The sequence below is a fragment of the Rhinatrema bivittatum genome, chromosome 9 (assembly GCF_901001135.1).
Source record: "Rhinatrema bivittatum chromosome 9, aRhiBiv1.1, whole genome shotgun sequence".
NCBI lineage: Eukaryota > Metazoa > Chordata > Amphibia > Gymnophiona > Rhinatrematidae > Rhinatrema > Rhinatrema bivittatum.
Window position 1 is genome coordinate 89,716,419 of NC_042623.1, and position 17,865 is coordinate 89,734,283.

At 44.0% G+C, this 17,865-nt stretch overlaps 1 protein-coding gene across 7 annotated transcripts in view; it reads right to left on the minus strand.

The window, feature by feature from the left end:
- Positions 1 to 17,865, minus strand: part of MET (MET proto-oncogene, receptor tyrosine kinase) — a 253,667-nt gene that overhangs the window by 218,574 nt on the left and 17,228 nt on the right. For 3 of the 7 annotated variants that reach the window (XR_003858556.1, XM_029615253.1, XM_029615252.1), the window contains exon 2: positions 9,950 to 10,014. The exons of 3 other annotated variants lie outside the window; for them this stretch is intronic. Coding sequence is in view for 2 of the 4 variants with exons in the window: in XM_029615253.1 (XP_029471113.1) it covers positions 9,950 to 9,991 (42 nt within the window). In the remaining 2 variants the exon portion in view is untranslated. Of the gene's footprint in view, positions 1 to 8,890; positions 9,167 to 9,949; positions 10,015 to 17,865 lie in introns of all 7 variants that reach the window. One more of the 7 variants, XM_029615256.1, reaches the window with a different exon arrangement.

Sequence of the window (17,865 nt, forward strand, 5' to 3'; positions counted from 1 at the left end):
CTTCAATCATCTCTAATGGTACAACTGACTCCTCACAGGCTTTCTGCTTCGAATGGTTCTGAAAAAGTTTTCATTATGCATTTTTGCTTCCACAGCAAGCTTGTTTTCATATTCTGTCTTTGCCTACCTTTCAATGTGTTGCATCTAATTTGCTAATGTTTATGCTGTTTCCTTTTTTCTTCATTCGGATACCTTTTCCATTTTCTGAAGAATTATTTTTTCACTAGAACAGCTGCTCTCACCTCACATTTTAACCATTCTAGCAGTCATTTGGTCTTCCTTGCAGCTTTTTTAATGTATGGAATACATCTAGTCTGGGCTTCCAAGATGGTATTTTTAAACAACGTCCAATCCTGGTGTAAACTTGGAAGAGTAACAGGATGATTTCAGGTCATGACGGCCCATTATATGGTTCAATTAGATTCTTCACAAAAAAAGGTGGACCAGTGCACAGAATACACACAGATAAGAAAATAAAAAAATGTAGTTGTATACTATGTTAACTCTTAATGTGGTCACATATAATTAATACATTTAGGAAACTTCAAGGAGATAAATGCATCTCATCATTAATTAAATTGTAAAAGTTCTTTTACTCAGAAAATGTCCTTTACAAATATAAATCTATTCAAGCAAAACTCCCCAACACTGCATACGTTGAGCAAATGCTCAATAATGAATGGATTTTAAACAATTCAGTCCCCCGATATAGGACCGTGTTTCGCAAGGCTGCATCAGAAGGGACACGTGCAGACTGAATGGATATCAGGTATTCTCTGATTGAAAAAGAACAGTATATAATATAATATAAAATATAGTATATAATATAATATAATATAAAGAACCTAGCTGCACATCCATCCCATTACTGTCCCTGACGCCACCCTATTCTCCCCCCTCCCTGACCCCTCACTTCCCCACATTACAATCCACCTGCACTTCTCCTGCTATCTCCCTCTCCCTCATCTCTCCATTGTCCCTGCAACTCCCCTCTTGTTTTAATTTCTTCCTCCCTTGCATTCAAATTAAAGTTCAATATGTCAGCTTAACCTCTGTATCCTATGATAATGCCATCTGCCTTAACTCCCATGCTATCCAATATTTATATATAATTCACATTCAATTTGTATATAATTTGTACATAACTTCTCCTCCTAAGAATATGTTGTTAATCTTAGCCAACCATTTCTCCCGAGCCCTCGGTCCTTACTTCCTCTCCCCTCCCCCCTTCCCTCCCCCCCTGCCCCCTGTTAAATTTTCTCCAGTTCTTTGTTCTATGAAAAGCATGTTGCAAATTTTTGTTCATTGTTAACAGATGAGATGTTCCCAACGTTTGTCGGTATATAAAAGTTGTTAAATAAAAAATAAATAAATATAATATTGTAAGGGGATAGCAATAACAGATTTAAATACAAAGTAACGTTCCCCAATTAAAAGTAGTAATATAAAGAAAGTTCTGACCGCGGTCTAGCAGTAAATGCTTGTGTTATGTGCATCACCTATTGCTCTTATATATCTCACTTCTGACTTCTGATTTCTTCTTGGGAGTGTGCTCTGGACTGATCTGTCTGGACTCAAGGAAAGACAATTAGCAGGAAAGAACCTAACTGAATTTTCCTCATCATCCTTCCAGACTAGTCCAGACAAGTGGAATGAACCTAAGCAGTACCTATCCAGGGCGAGAGTATTCTAGAGCTGCTTCCAAGATCCTGTGACAAAGTCTGTGTCCTCCCTCTCCTGAAGCTTCAGCCTATGATGTTTTCTAAATGAATACAGCGATGCCCACGTGGTTGCCTTGCAGTTTTCTGCTGGGGCTCCTAATCTCTGTTCTGCCATGAATCTGCTTGAGCCTTTATGGAATGTACTTTTAGGCCCTCTTGTGCTGGCTTTCCCTTTAATATGTATCCTGCCTCAATTGCTTCCTTAATCCATTTCTAATACTAGCTTCGGTAGAAATAATGAGAGCAGCCTGATGGTGACCATTATCTTATAAGGATCCTTCCTTAAGTATCCCTACAGGATAATGCCTGTAACTCGGTGAGATCCTTCTAGATGAACAAACAGCCACTAATATCAATGCCTTAAACATAAGACCCTTTATGGACACCCTGCTCAGAGGTTCAAATGGTGCCTCTTTCAAGGCTCTCAGGACCAGATTTCAGTTCCAGGCATCACCAGTGGCTTCACCGGTGGCCTAATTCAGAGTTTCCCTTTCAGGACATGGACCTCATACATATGTGACTACAGCATGCAATCACCAGCAGCTGTACCCACAATTAGCTCACCGATAGCCCCTTATCTAGCCTATCCTGTAGAAACAGCAGAAATAGTGGCTACTTGAGCTTTCTATGGTTGGACATTTCTCTTCCTGCACTATCATTCAAAGATCTTCCAAATTCTAATATATATCAACGAGGTGGAAATCTTTCTTGCCTTCAGTAAAGTCAATATTACCTCTTCTGAGTAACCTCATCTACTGAGCCTCTTTCTCTCAAGAGCTATACCATAAAACTAAATTGTGTTGGATCCTCCATGGATACCAGTCCTTGGTGTAGTAGGTCTTTCGTTGACTGAATCAGATTGGTTCATTTAACTTGAGCCTGCCTAAGTCCGATTACCACAGGTGTCTTGGCTAATCAAGGTCTACCAGTATAACTGTCTCTGGATGATGCACAATCCTTTTCATGACTTTTTGTATCATTGGCCAAGGAAGAAATACATACAGTAGTGCATTTCTTGGCCAGTTTTGTGTTAGTGCATCTATGCTCCTGGATCCCCATTCTCTTTATCCACTGACAAACTCCTTTGCCTTGGTGCTCTTGTAGGTCACCATGATACCTCACTGGGGGTGACCCATTTGCTCATAGGCTTCTTCTGGCAGTTCCCATTCCCCTGGGTTCAATATGTCAGCTAAGGAAGTCGGCTTGTATCTTGAGTATTCCTGCTATATGAATGGCCGAGATCTCTTGCAGGTGTACTTTTGCCCATCTCATGAGGAGCCCATCTCTTCCACTACTTGCAGGCTCTTTGTCCCTCCTTGCTGTGACATTGTCTGAAAATACCCTGACTGCTTTCCCCTTTTCTTTATGGAGGAAGCTCCTTAATACAAACTAGATTGCTCAGGTTTCCAGGTGGTTCTTGCAGAATGATACTTCTCTATAGGAACAGCACCCTTGTGCCATTTTTCCCTTACAATGTGCCCCCCCCCCCCCTGCAGCCAGATCTGCTCATATCTATAGTGACTAACGTAATATGGGGGTGTCAAGCAATAGCAATTCCAACTCAGGCTTCCTCTAACTGATCTTCATAAAGATAGGGCAAGCAATACTGCAATCTCTATCCTCCTGTCCACGGTGACCACCGCACTGTCAGGGATCATGTACAAATATATATATCATAACAACGTGATCGGGAGCTTGGAACTCCCATGACAGCATGGTTAATTCAGCCCTGCTATCGACGGGAAAAAGCAAGTTTGCTTACCGTAAACGGTGTTTCCGTAGATAGCAGGATGAATTCGCCATGCTGACCCACCCTCCTCCCTGGCAGTCACCAAGTCTTCGACTACACTAAGGCTTAATCACAGACTGAGGAGATTCCGTTACTTTCCTGCGCTGGATCACATGCGCAGCCTCAGAGAGCAAAGCTCTGATCTCTGCTTTGACAAGCTCCGCCTCCCGGACCTGATTGACAGATCCCTTGACAGCATGGCGAATTCATCCTGCTACCTAAGGAAACACTGTTTACGGTAAGCAAACTTGCTTTTCTCCCAGTATAAAAATGTGTTTTTTTCAGTAAGTTTGTTTTTGTTTATTATAAGCCAAATAAGAAAGTTTAGCATATTCCCTGTGATTGGCCTATGTCGGTTTGCCACCTCCTTACCTCCAAGATTGGAGGACTGAGGATCCCTAGATGATGCCCTCTTTTTTGAGGGAGCCGATAAAATCACAGGGCCAGGCGACGAATGAGCCTCCGATGGCTCTGGTGAGGCAAAAAGTTCCTGAAGTCTGTAGGCCCATTCTTCAGTGCCCTGGGTGACATTCTCGAGCAAAATTCACAATCTTCCCGATTGTGATCTGGTCCTAGGCATCGGTAACATCGGTCATGGCCATTCGTGACCGACATTACCTTGCCGCAATTACAGGGTTTAAACCCCGATTTTGACATGTTTTGTTTTATTAACGCTGAGGAGAAGAGTAGTTCTGTGTGCGATCCCGCGCGCGGAAAGAACAGACTGAGGAGATTCCGTTACTTTCCTGCGCGGGAACACACGCGCAGCCACAGAGAGCAAAGCTCTGATCTCTGCTTTGACAAGCTCCGCCTCCCAGACCTGATTGACAGATCCCATGACAGCATGGCTAATTCAGCCCTGCTATCGACGGGAAAAGTCTGTAGCCAGCTTTCTTACTATTGAATAAACAAATCTTTACACTGGGGAAGAAGAGAGAGACAGTGCTTCCCCCTGATTATTTCAGCCACCACTTAGCAGGATAAGTCCTACTTATCTGGCTAAGCAGTGTTTCAGTATTGGCCTCCACATATTTGGAGGGTGGAAGACTCAGGAGTAACAAAATGAAGTATTTTTACAGAGAAAGAGTGGATCATGCTCCCAGTGAAAAAAGTGGGCACAAAAATAAAAGAATTCATCAAAGTATAGGATAAATGATCTTCAGTCATGTAGGGAGTGGGAAGTAAAGTCAGGAATCAAAATAAGGTCTGCAGTTCTATGGGAATTATGTACCTTCAGAGTCTCTGCCACGTGCGGCAGAGACATTCAGCTCTTGAGGAACTGCTGAGTAAAGAGTTGCAGAGTCCGTGAAGTTGGTTTTCGGGATTCATCAAGGCCCCTGAGGAAAGGCTTTCATGTCTGAAACATGTCGGGATCATCAGTAAGAAGACGGACATACCAACCATAATCGGGGAAGTCTGGTTTTATACTCTTTATTAACATCTTTTAGAGTCTCATAGAGTTAATACTTGCAGAACACGCATATAAGAATATTACATCGCCACGGAAGAGTCCTTAGGTTTTCTTTGGGACAATATAAATTTCAAAAAAAACTACTAAAAAGAATTTAAGGAGGAGGAGGAAGGTTAATGATTATAGACCACTCAATAGTGGTGCTGGGCACCTACACTATGTATGAAACCTTTCTCTAACTCCATTTATCATTTAGGTAAACAAGTTTATATTTTTTGATAAAATTTACACCACTCATTGTGTAGGCACATACTTTATTAAAACAATCAGAAAATATAATATACATCATTTAGAAGTTCATTTATTGACAGCGACAGAGCACCGCTCTAGATTGTTTTTGTTCAGTTTTATCAGTTCGCTGTACTGTTCGGTGTACTTTTGATAGATTTTGGATTGTTTTAGCCAGTTTTGCCAGTACAAGCAAAACAGTCACCCTTTTTGCACATTTAACACTGCACAAGAACCCTGAAAGAGCGTCTCTTTCCACTCACATTTTCTTAAGAATAGCCAAACATTCTTCAACCCGACTATAACCCACGTTAAAACAGGAAGGGTGAATAAACAGGAATTTGTTATGCCAAGGTGTGAATATGTGGTTCTGAGCCTCTTCCTCTAAGAATTATACGGCATCGCCACCTAGGAGCTAAACATTTCACCAGACCCGATAAAGGGTGGATTGTGACAAAACTGGCGACCCCATAAGAAAATGCGGCGCCCTTCCTTTTGTTTACATTTGTGCTTTACTTTCAACCTTAATGCATCATATTACTCAACATTACCATCTCATATTAGCATCAAATTTGTGAAACTTTTAAAGGGCTCCCATCACATACATGCACATTAAAAAAAAAAAAATTCTTCTATAAAACAAAAAATAAAGTTGCTGCCCGCAGCTAACAGGAAACCTGACCATAATAAGTTAGCATTTTCCCATACAACGGATTTCAAACGTGTCCTCGTACAGCTTCATCCAAAACCTGTCCCCAGTTCTCTACGGTTAAGCAAAGTGATAGTCTTCTATTATCAGAGCGCTGTATTTTTCAGGGCCTTGTTAGAACTTGCCTGGGTGGCTCACTGAATAAATGCAAGCTCACACAGATTACTGGGAGAATTTTTAATCTGTATGGTATGTCAAGCAGAATTAAATTCAGCATGCCAGTGCTGAAACCTGGAGATAAAAATCTGCATCTGTTTACCAGCTTCATGTTTCTCTTGTGCCTCTAACAGCCAGCTCCCCCAATCCACTTGCCGAGACAAATGAATGAATTTCAACAAATGTCACATTCAGCAACATGGCTTACTTGCCTTAAAAAAAAATAAAAAATACCAACATAGGTCACTGACCCATGGCAGGATTGATAGTGGGCGTATCAGCTGAAAACTTTAACCGTTCAAGGTGGTACAGCGGATGTCAACACAAAGAAACCAACAGTGTATAATTCCAAAGCCTGAACTACAAGGGAAATACGACTCTACGTTATCACTTAAGAAAGTGATGTGAAGAGCTAAAAGGGGCTTTGAACCCCAGGAGCAGCTCAAGATAAATCTGCTGCCTGAGGCAAGGGAAAAGATGGTGCTCTGCTCCCCTCCCCACCCCCGAGGCGCAGCACAGGTGAAATCACTGAGATGGCAAGGAGTTGGGGTTTCCCTTAGAGCAGAGCTTTCCCAACTTTTCATGTTGGTGACACACTTTTTAGACAAACATAATTTCATGACACAATAATTCATTCTACTAGCAAACGATCCCTCCGTAGCTTCCGCAGACGGGACTATTTAAAAAAATAATAATTTTTCTTTTTCATTAACAGCTTCCAAAACACTCCATACACTATGTCCCGTGTCCCCCCCCCCCCCCCCCCAGCACATGTCTGGCCTCCACACTCATGATAAGGAACCTTTGCAGCCGTGGGTCCCGCCCCCGCTAAAGTAATAACATCAAGGTTAGTTATTATATTCGGCGGAGGTGCCAGGGCCTGGGGGAAATGCACTCCCTCTTATCGCACCTGACCGCTGGCGGAGGTAAATTATTTCCATGTGAAGCACGAACCCAGGATCCAGCTGCAGCGTCAGTGGGCCTCCTGCGGCTCTGGGTAAGAAATAAGAGCGGCCGGTCGAGGGAGGGACCTGTGACCGGCCAAACCCAACACCAGGGGCGGATTGCAGGAAAATATCAGCCCGGGAGATTTTTTTCAAAACCAGCCCCTAGGTATCTGTTTGACTCCCTTGGGCATTCTCCTTGCAGCATGCGTTTCAAAAAGCACACCAAACTGACCCTTCATAGGTACCTGTGACCTGGAGCCTGGCAGAACTGAGCCAAAAAGGTCTCCAACATAAATGTCACATTTTCCCTAAATAACTAATAAATAATAATAAACAAGTAGTAGAAATAAATAATAAATAAGTAAAAATAAATAATAAATAAGTAGTAGAACACACCCTAGACTAGAGCGAGGCTGCTCATTTTAACACTTCTGCGCTAAGGCAATGAGAACCCAGCAGCCCGGGCACCCTCACCCTCTCTGGCGTGGCCTCTCTTCTTGATGTCTGCAGCAGCTCTGGGTAAACGTCACTGCACACATGCAAAGACACACTGCAGTGCCCACCCAGAGCTCCCAAATATTTGTGACTTTATATCTATAAAGAATGAGGTGACTGGGCTGAGGGGATCCAGAGGGAAGGGAGTGGGGGTGTGGGAGGGATAAGTAAGGAAGGAAAGGGGAGACTGAATGAGAGGAAAGGGGAGAGTGGAGGTGAGATGGGAGTTCAAAAGGGGATATGAAAGAGAAGGGGAGAATGAGTGGGAGTCCAAAAGGAGATGTGAGAGCCCCTTTCACATCTCCTTTCGAATCCCCACTCGTTCACCCCTTTTCGCATTCTATTTTGAGCTCCCATCTCCACTTTCCCCTTTCCTGTCACTCACACCCCCTTTCCTTTCCTTTGTCACTCACCCCCTTCTCTCACCTTTCCTCTCATACCCCTTGGCTCGCTCACCCCATTTCCTTCCCTCTCACTCACCCTCTTTCTTTCTCTCCCATTTGACTCAACCTCACCCCTCCCACTCACTCTTCTTTCCCTTCCCCCACTCCACCCCTCCGATTTGACTACTTAACCTCCCCGAGTCGTCCCCCCCCCCTCCCCTGATGGTTGTCGCCTTCCGGATCACTCACCTCTATATTTGAGCCCAACCGCACGTGTGCTTTTCTGCTGGCAGGGTGTGGGAAGACACCCCCCCCCCCTCCAGCATAACATCATTCAGTAAGGAACCTGCCCCGCAGCTGCGGATTCCTCTGCTGCTCACTGGGAAGAGCCAGGGCCGCGGGGGAGTTTGTGAGTGGCGGAAGCCAGAGTACACTTTCTGCCGGCGTTGTCTTCTAGTTTTGCACCATGCTTGGCCCCCTACCTAATTATAAAACCGCCGCACTTCTACAATTAGGCAGGGGGCGAGCGTGGTGCAAAACTGGAAAGCAGACACTAGCAGAAACTATGACCGCTCCTGCGCACCCCCCGCGAGACTGCGCAGACCCCTCGGAGCCGCGGTTCTGGCGCAGGACCGGCCCACACCCTCATTCATTAACAAAGAACGCGGCAAGATGGAGGGCCGGTCCTGCGCCAGAGCCGTGCCACCATGGGGTCTGCCAGGTGAACCTACAGCAAATTTGCTGGGTCGCACTCGCTGCTGGAAATCTTTAATGCTTTCGCTGCGAGGAAGTGAAGGTAGGTGACATCACTTGCTCCGCCCCCTCACATGGACCGGCTTGCACAACATGCCGGCACAGTGCAGGCGACACACTAAAGTGTCGCGACACACACTTTGGAAAGCTCTGCCTTAGACTGTACTGCTCCCTTGGGTTTTGCAGACCAAATGCATTTTTTAGTATTAAATCTTAGCTGCCAGACTCTAGATCTCACCTCATGTTTTCATGACAGGCACCAGGAGCTGTGTCATAACCAAGGAGCCTGCATCAGCCTAGGTCCTCTGTTTGCCCAGAATAACTTGCTCTCTTTCCTTTGTACAGATATTCTTTACATGAGCTTGTCAGAGTTACATGTTTGTGTCCCTCTCGGTAAGGGCACAGGGATAAGGAGAAGGATGTAAGCAACCAGGCTGAAGGGCATAGTATTCATCTTGTCAGGGGAGCTGCTCCTCAGGTCACTAGGAGAGTCCCTTGCATGGTGCTTGAAGATCTCCACATGGAAAAGAGGCCAAAGGCATTTGTCAAGGGTTAAGCAAATATGGAACCTGCACACACACATTCCCATCCCCAACTCCAAACTCTTTATCCATTTTCTTTGAATGATTAACATCGGAGTTATAGTAGATAAATACAGCTCTCTGAACGTGCCAGCTATGATAAAGTACTTTTGAATGTATGAATCACCTATTAAAAAAACAAAAAGGCTGAGATAAAGCTTGCTCTGCTTGAAATCCGCTTTTCAATTCTGACCCTGCTGGGTGGCGCAATCTCTGAGTAGGGCAGGTCACCCAGATTAGATCAACTTAATAAAAATATCAAAACAGATTTAAAAATACAAACCTCATGGAGAAATACTACTGACCTGAACAAAACAGCCTATTCTCAAAATGTTATTAGTTTCTAAAACTTGAAGCAAGAGAGAGAAATATCTATCTGCCTTACAAACACAATAACCTTTCTGAAGGGAACCAATGTGACAATTTCATGCTTTTATTAGAGGCACAAGAAAGACAGCAGCACACACATGCCAAGAACTATTTCAGCAAGACAACTGAAATACTGACTTGACTTTTTACTGGATTGCAAAGAAGGCCAAGCAATGGGAGAATTCTTTTTTTTTTTTTTAAGTATTATATGCAGGGCGAAAGCTGCACATTAAGACAATGCACTATTTTAACATTTCTTTCTAAATAAAAAAAAACCAAAGCAAAATGCAGTTGCACAATGTCAATCATTTAGTAACCTCTAATAATGAAGGATTAGTGTTTCTCACGTTCAGCAGAGCCTGGAAGTGCAGCGTTTCCCCTTCTCCCATGTTCTGTGCTGGGACAGCGGTGTCTGTGAGATACAGGGGAGGGAGGCGTTATTCTGGGATGGAGCACTAACTACAGTGCAAAGCATTCCCAAAGAGATCCCTCTGCTTTCCCTAGTTGCTTTAGGTTTTTTTTTTTTTTTAAATGGTGGATCAAGAAGCGTAATGGGAGTATGGTGACCTTTCCCCTTTGTCTTCCCAGCAATCTACATTTTATATTTTCTGTTCACTTGTGCTTTACCTGCAAGGCGGACCAACAAGGCTTTCTAATTGGGCATTTAACTAACAAAACAACTAATCCCTCTCCTTCTCTCTTCCTGGACTTACATCGAGGCAAGGTTTAGTCAAGCCTCTGCACGTTTCCCCCCACTCATGTTTCCATTTAATTTTTCAAGTTGATTTTAGGGGGCCTATCCCAGGGCCAGGAAATTGCACTGAGAAGGGAGAAATCTTAGATACCAATTATATTGTGCAAGTTCTACTGCTAACTCTTTGTGACTATCAATGCCCCTGCGTTAGGGATGTACCTTTAATTTTTTTAACAAACAATTTTAGCAATGTAAAATACATGACTGCAATGCAGGGTTGTGTTGGGTGGCATGGTGTGCCTGTGCGGGGGAGGGGGTGTGCATTTGGGTCTGGAGGAATTTTGTGGAAAGTACGTGTGGGATGGATATATAGGGATGGGCGTTTTAGGAGTATGGGAGCATGGGTGGGTGGGTGTATATGTTTGGGATGTATGGGGGTGTGCATGTGTGAGGAGAGATGTATAAATTGCTCCGGGCAGTTTTCTGACAGGGTGATGAATAAATGCAAATAAACAGGGGCGGGCATGAGTGGGATATATGTGTGAGTGTGTGTATAGGGGAGGGATGTGACTTTAGAAGTGCAGGAGAGGTGATTTTAAGACACCTTTTGGTGCCATCTGTTGCCAGCTGCTTCAGTTATATTTCCCCATCTCTGTCTGCTTGGGTTGCTCTGAGCCAAAGTGCTGGATGGGTGAGATGGCGGGGGGGGGCTTTTGGAAATGCAGCTCTGGTCAACATTTTGTGTCCTGTCATTGTTTCCCCATTGAAAGCAATGGAGACTTGTTTGGAGAAGCAGTTCTCTGAAAATACTCAGTCTATGCTTTTAATTTTCAAACTCGTTTGAGATGCTCACATTTTCTTCCTGCATGCCAAATTTGGTGAATGTCTATTATTCTGGAGAGTTACTGTCCTGACAAACATTAAGCCCTTTTACAAAATTCTTTATCCTGGAAAGCATTTAAAAAAGCATTTTTTTCTTCTTCGTCATCTCATGTCTGTTCACCCATGCCATATTTCTTTCCACTAATGATCACATTTCAATACTCATGGGCTGGCTTCAGCAAGATAACATAAGAAAATGCCATACTGGGTCAGACTAAGGGTCCATCAAGCTCAGCATCCTGTTCCAACAATGGCCAAGTACCTGGCAAGTACTCAAACATTAAATAGATCTCAAACTACTATTCCTTATTGATTAATAGCAGTTTATTGACTTTTTTTCCTCTAGAAACTTATCCAAACTTTTTAAAACCCAGTTACACTAACTGCCATAACTACATCCTCTGGCAATGAATTCCAGAGCTTATCTATGCGCTGAGTAAAAAATAATTTTCTTTGATTTATTTTAAATGAGCTACTTCTTAACTTCCTTCTATTATCTTAGAGGGTAAATAACATTTACATTTACCTGTTCAAGTCCTTTCATGATTTTGTAGACTTCTATCATATCCCCTTCTCAGTCGTCTCTTCTCCAAGCTGAACAGCCCTAACTTCTTTAGTCTTTCCTCATAGGGCAGCCGTTCATGGCCCATATCATTTTGGTCACCCTTCTCTGCATTTTCTCCAGTGCAACTATATCTTTTTTGAGACGCGGTGACCAGAACTGCACACAGTATTCAAGGTGCGGTCTCACCATGGAGCGATACAGAGGCATTATGACATTTTCCGTTTTATTCACCATTCCCTTCCTAATAATTCCTAACATTCTGTTTGCTTTTTTGATCGCCACAGCTAGTCCACCGGGGAGGTTAAACAGAGCGGAAGCAGGAACATGGGCACAGTGAGACAGACACCGTAGCTGCCATGTTATCACCTGAATATTTTTCTGTTCCTCAGATTTGCACAGGGAAAAGCAGCTAAAACTGCAGGAAATCATTTAAGATTTAGGGATGTGTGTACAGGCCTGGATTTGTCAATAGACACACTAGGGCTGTGCCTAGGGCAGCAGAAACCTAAGGGTGGGGGGAGCAGGCTGGCTGAAGATTTGCTGCCTTTCAGTTGTGCTGAATCTCACTGAGCAGAGAACAGCTCTCTCCTTCCTGACCCAGTGCCTCCATTCCAGGGAGAATGTAGGGAACAGGAGAGCCTACAGCAAGGGGGATCATTTTGGGGAGACTAGGAGTGACTGAATATAGATCATTAGAGGGTGGGAAAAGAGCTGTGTGTGTGTGTATCTGTCTTTCTGTCATATTGAGTGGGATACAAGGTACAGGACTGGAGCTCCTCCCCACCCACTGCAATTCAAATCCTCCCTCCCTTGATCTTAGAGATTCTCTCCCCCAGATGCTGGAACCTCCCTTCCCTCCTCTCCCTTCTCTCTATTTTATTTTATTTACTTAGACATTTTTGTATACCGACCTTCCTCACGAGACATCAAGTCTGTTTACAGTACAGAAATAAATATCAGTACCTCGTATACATTAAACAAATAACTCTAATTAAAATACAATAAACATAATCTAATAATATAAAATCATAATTACAATATAAAACCAAATCAAATTAAAACATACTTTAACAATAAAACCGTACTAAACTAATACTAAGCCTACCTTTCCTTTTAAGACCTGTAATTTTCAATTTGCTAACTAAAACAAATTTTACTAGTCTCTGATTTGGCCCTTTTCACCAGCTAAAAGATGCTAACCTATCTTTTCTAACTCCCCCCTTTATAAAATCTTCTAACTACACTTTACTCAGTAACCTAAAGTAGTAATAATAAATGCAGGACTGTATAGTGATTAACGGCTAGCCTCATTTGAGTCATTAAAAGCCTGAAACCCACTCCCCAACCCTTCCTACTCCCTCCCCCCCTCTGCAATCCAAGATCCTTCCTCTCTCTCTCTCCTCTTACCCATCACAGATTCCTAATCTTCCCCATCTCCCCTCTTCCCTTTTTACAGTCCTCCCCCTTTCTCCTCACCCCATTCCTGACCCCCTTCCCTCCCCCTCCCCATTCCTGTCTCCTCCCTGTACTGATCCAGGAGATCACTTTTCTTCACCCAGTAAAAAATATAAAAGTTATACTAGTCATAATGTAAAACTACTTTATTTTTATAACGTAATATAAAAAGATGGAAATGTTTGCCAATTTGCTTCTGAATGTTTAATTTTTTTGCCACAACAGAATCTACCTCTGAGCTACCACAGGAAAACTAGAAGACTGCTCCCTGTTGTCCAAGCTCGGGGGGAGTCTGGTGACAGGGGCTGCAGCAACGACGCCTAGGAGCACCAAAACCCTAAATCCATCACTGGATGTGTACTGTATTTAGTCATCAGCGATAATAAAGAACCTCAAGCATAAATGTTCCCAAGCTAACGTTGATCATGGTACAGTTGCAAAAGATGCCTGATTATTACATGGATTCTGGTTATCTTGGACAACATTTCTTTGAAAATCAGGGTCACAGGCAGGCCGCATTGCAAAGAAGTTGATCCACTATCTGCCCTCATTACACTGCAATTTTATGGAGCCAAAGAAAGAAAGAAAACGACCACATTTTTTGGTTAAAAAGGAAAATTAGAGCTTCCCCAGAGACAATTAACTTTTACTCAGATCCTGAGATTTTTCTTTGAGCGCAATTTAGGATTCATTTTAATGGATAATTGTCATCATGCTTCTTACAACAAGAGTACCGAATGAACTAGTCTTAACATTTCGTAGAACAGTATTTAAAACAGAAATTTGCCCTTTTAAGGCTTATTCCTAGGTCGCATTTTCCTGGACCATTGTTTCTTGTAGAGCTAGGCTGAAGTGCACCTCCCCACCTCCGGTACTCTGTCTACTATCCAGCTGTCCAACGAGGGCATCCTTGATGTACTTCCCACCCAAATGTCAGAGGCACCGCTAGGGACCAGTTCATTTTAACCAGGTACTCCGCGCTCGAGTACAGGAGGCGGAGAAGACCCACAAAACGGGAGCCAAACCCAACCGCCTGCCGGGTTCCTACGAGGTAATCATGATCCACTCTACCGAAGGCCTTCTCCTGATCGCGAGACAAAAGGGCCAATGACAAACAAGACCTACTAGCTAGGTGTATTAAGTCCTGACCAAAAAAATATTATCAAAAATAGTCCAGCCCTCTGTATTTCTTGCATTTATAATGTGTATCTGAATGAAGCTTCCTCTTTATTCTTTTTCTTCCTTTTTGGATATTATTCGCTCTTTGGATCTTGTCTCTACCTGTGATTTTCCTATACGTTCCGGGAGTATTCAGCTATGTATTGCCAATACTTTAGTTTATAAAATTTTGATTTACATTAGATGCTGGAATCCCATAGATTTTTGTATAACAAGTTCTGCTTGTGATTATAATTTTGAAATGCTACGTAAAATATTTTAAAAAAATATATAGTCCAGCCTGGGTCTGTGTAGGTCTGCACCAGGTGGATCATCGAATGGTGTTGATCCAGTGGATGTTGCTGGATGAGAGTTTATGGCAAATTCTGCCCATGGCAACAGTTCGCTCCAATCATTTTATCGGGTGTTCACGTAGGCATGAATGAACTGTTTGAGTGTCCTGTTCATCCTTTCTGTTTGACTATTGGACTGAGGATGATATGCCGATGTGAAGTCGAGGGCTATATCGAACTTCTTGCATAATGCCTTCCAGAAGTTAGCTGTGAACTGAAATCCGCGATCGGAGACTATGTGCTTAGGCAAGGCATACAGGCGGAAGATGTGCATGATGAACAATCAGGCGAGCTCCATGGCGGTGGGTAAGCCTGGGAGAGCCACAAAATGTGCCATCTTCGAGAACCTGGTAAATCTACCACAAAGTCAGTGGCAATATGTGTCCACGGTTCTTCAGGGACCGGCAAGGGTTAGAGGAGACCCCATGGACATCCTCGCAGTGTCTTCTGTTTAGCGCAGATTGCGCAGGAAGCGACGTAGGTGAATGTGTCCTCTTTCATGATAGGCCACCAATAAAAGGTTTGCAGTTTAGACAACGTCCTTCGTTGCCCAGGGTGTCCTGAGAGTTTGGAGTCATGGGCCCAAGCCAATAGCTTTTTCCTGAGGTTCTTGGATACGATCGTCTTTCCTGCAGGCACCGAATGGGTAGCTGCCAATATGACATTCTCAGGGTCAATGATGTGTTGCGGCTCTTCGGGTACATCCTCGGAGAGGAAGGAGCGTGAAAGAGCATCAGCTCTGATATTCTTGTCTCCTGGACAATACTTGAGCACGAAGTTGAATCTGTTGAAAAACAGCGATCATCTTGCTTGTCTATGGTTCAGGCGCTGTGCGTGGCGGAGATACTCCAAGTTCTTATGGTGTGTGAAGACCGTTACTCGATGTTGCGCTCCTTTGAGCCAAGGGCGCCAATCTTCGAATGCCATCTTTATGGCCAGAAGTTCCTTGTCTCCAACTCCGTAATTTCTCTCGGCAGGAGAAAAGCGACGGGAGAAAAATGAGCATGGATGTGGGACCTTAAAATCGCCAGCCTGGCTTAGCTTGCCCCTACGCCAAGGTCTGAGGCGTCGACCTCTACGATGAATGGTTTTGAGGGGTCTGGATGTCTAAGGCATGGCTTAGTTGAAAAGGCATCCTTCAGCTTTTGGAATGCAGCAATTGCTTCAGGAGACCAATTAGCCACGTTGGCACAGTTTCTTGTCATAGCGGTCAGCGGTACGGTGAGTGAGGAGTAATTCTTGATGAAGGTCCTATAATAGTTGGTGAAACCTAAGAAGTGTCTGAGAGCCTTTAACCCGGTGGGTTGTGCCCATTTCTTGATACTCTCCAGCTTCTGTGGGTCCATTTGAAAACCTTCTTTGGAGACAATGTAGCCTAGGAAAGGCACTGATTCCTTATGAAATTCACATTTAGATAGCTTGGCGTAAAGCTGGTTCTCACGAAGCCTCTGTAGTTCTCTCTTGACATTTTCTTGGTGAGTGGTGATGTGTTGTGAGAAGATTAAGATGTCATCTAAGTAGATAACAACACATTTGTAGAAGAGATCTCGGAAGATGTCGTTCATTAAATTTTGAAAGACAGCCGGAGCATTGCATAGGCCGAACGGCATCACTAAGCACTCGAAGTGGCCGTCTCGAGTGTTGAAGGCCGTCTTCCATTCATCGTCAGCTTTAATGTGAAGCAGGTTGTATGCTCCCTTCAAAAAGTTCTGAAATCAGAGGCAGGGGATAACGGTACTTAATAGTTATTTCATTTAGGCCTCTGTAATCTATGCAAGGACGCAATGTGCCGTCCTTTTTGCCCACAAAGAAGACACCTGCGCCCGCAGGAGACTTGGACGGTCTAATGAAGCCCTTGTTGAGATTCTCCTGAATGTATTCAGACATGACTTTGTTCTCTGCCACAGACAAGGGGTACACTCTGCTCTAGGGTGGCTCCGTATTCGGCTTCAGATGAATGGCGCAGTCATAGGGTCTGTGAGGCGGAAGTATATCTGCAGCTTCTTTCGAAAAGACATCTTGAAAAGAGGCGTATTGAGGCGGCATGTCCGGCATTACTGGGGTGGTAGGAATACAAGTAATGGCTTAACTTCAGTCAGGCATCACCTATGGCAGTCTGGACCCCAACTTGACAGTTCCAGAGTGACCCAATCGAATTCGGGCATATGCTGTTGTAGCCACGGTAATCCCAGTACTATGGGTGCATAGCCTTCTCTAAAATAAAGAAGGAGATGGTCTCCATATGGAGAGCACCGGTACATAGACACACTGGTTCGGTATGTAGTGTTACTTCTCCCGGCAAGGGTTCTCCATGGATGGATGAAAGAAGTAGAGGAGGCGACAAAGTGGAAGTGAGGATCCGCAGATGTTCCACTAGTCGTTGAAGAATAAAGTTGCCTCCTGCCCCTGAGTCCACTAGGGCAAGAATCTGGTACTGTAGAGGACCGGAGATGAGAGATACAGGGAGAGAGAGCGGAGGAGAAGGAGTGGTGAGACCTAAGAAGAGTCCTCCCGCAGGACTTAGGTCTGTCCATTTCCCGGATATATAGGGCAATTTTGGACAGCATGGCCAGCTTGTCCACAGTACATACACAGCCCTAATTTCTTCAGCGTTCTTCTCTCCTTTGACGTCAGGTGGCTGTGGCCTAATTGCATCAGTTCTTCTTCGCCAGCTGCTGGGACCGTAGAGGCAGCCCTGGATGCAGTCTTGACTCGGACTTCACTCAGAAAGGGTCTCCTGGAAGTCTTGTTTTTTTGAACTTTATCTCAAACCCGGCGATCGATTCTAGTTGCCAGTTTCACCAGTTCAGCCAAGGTTTCAGGCATCTCTCCGGCTGAGAGTTCATCCTTCAGGCGAGTGTTCAGTCCTTCGAAAAACAGCGTCTTCAGGCATCTTGGGTCCCAGGATAATTAAGACACCAGTGTCTTGATTTCAATAGCGAAGTCAGCTAGGGTCTTGTTCCCTTGCTTTAGGTGAACCAGGGAAGATTCTGCAACAGAATATCGGGCAGGGTCATCCAAAACTGATTTACACAGTTCAAGGAATCCTTCAATGTTGTGAAGGATCGGGTCCTCGCGTTCCCACAGCGAAGATGCCCAGGACAGGGCTCGTTCATCTAGGTATGATAGGATATACGTAGCCTTCTCATAAACTGT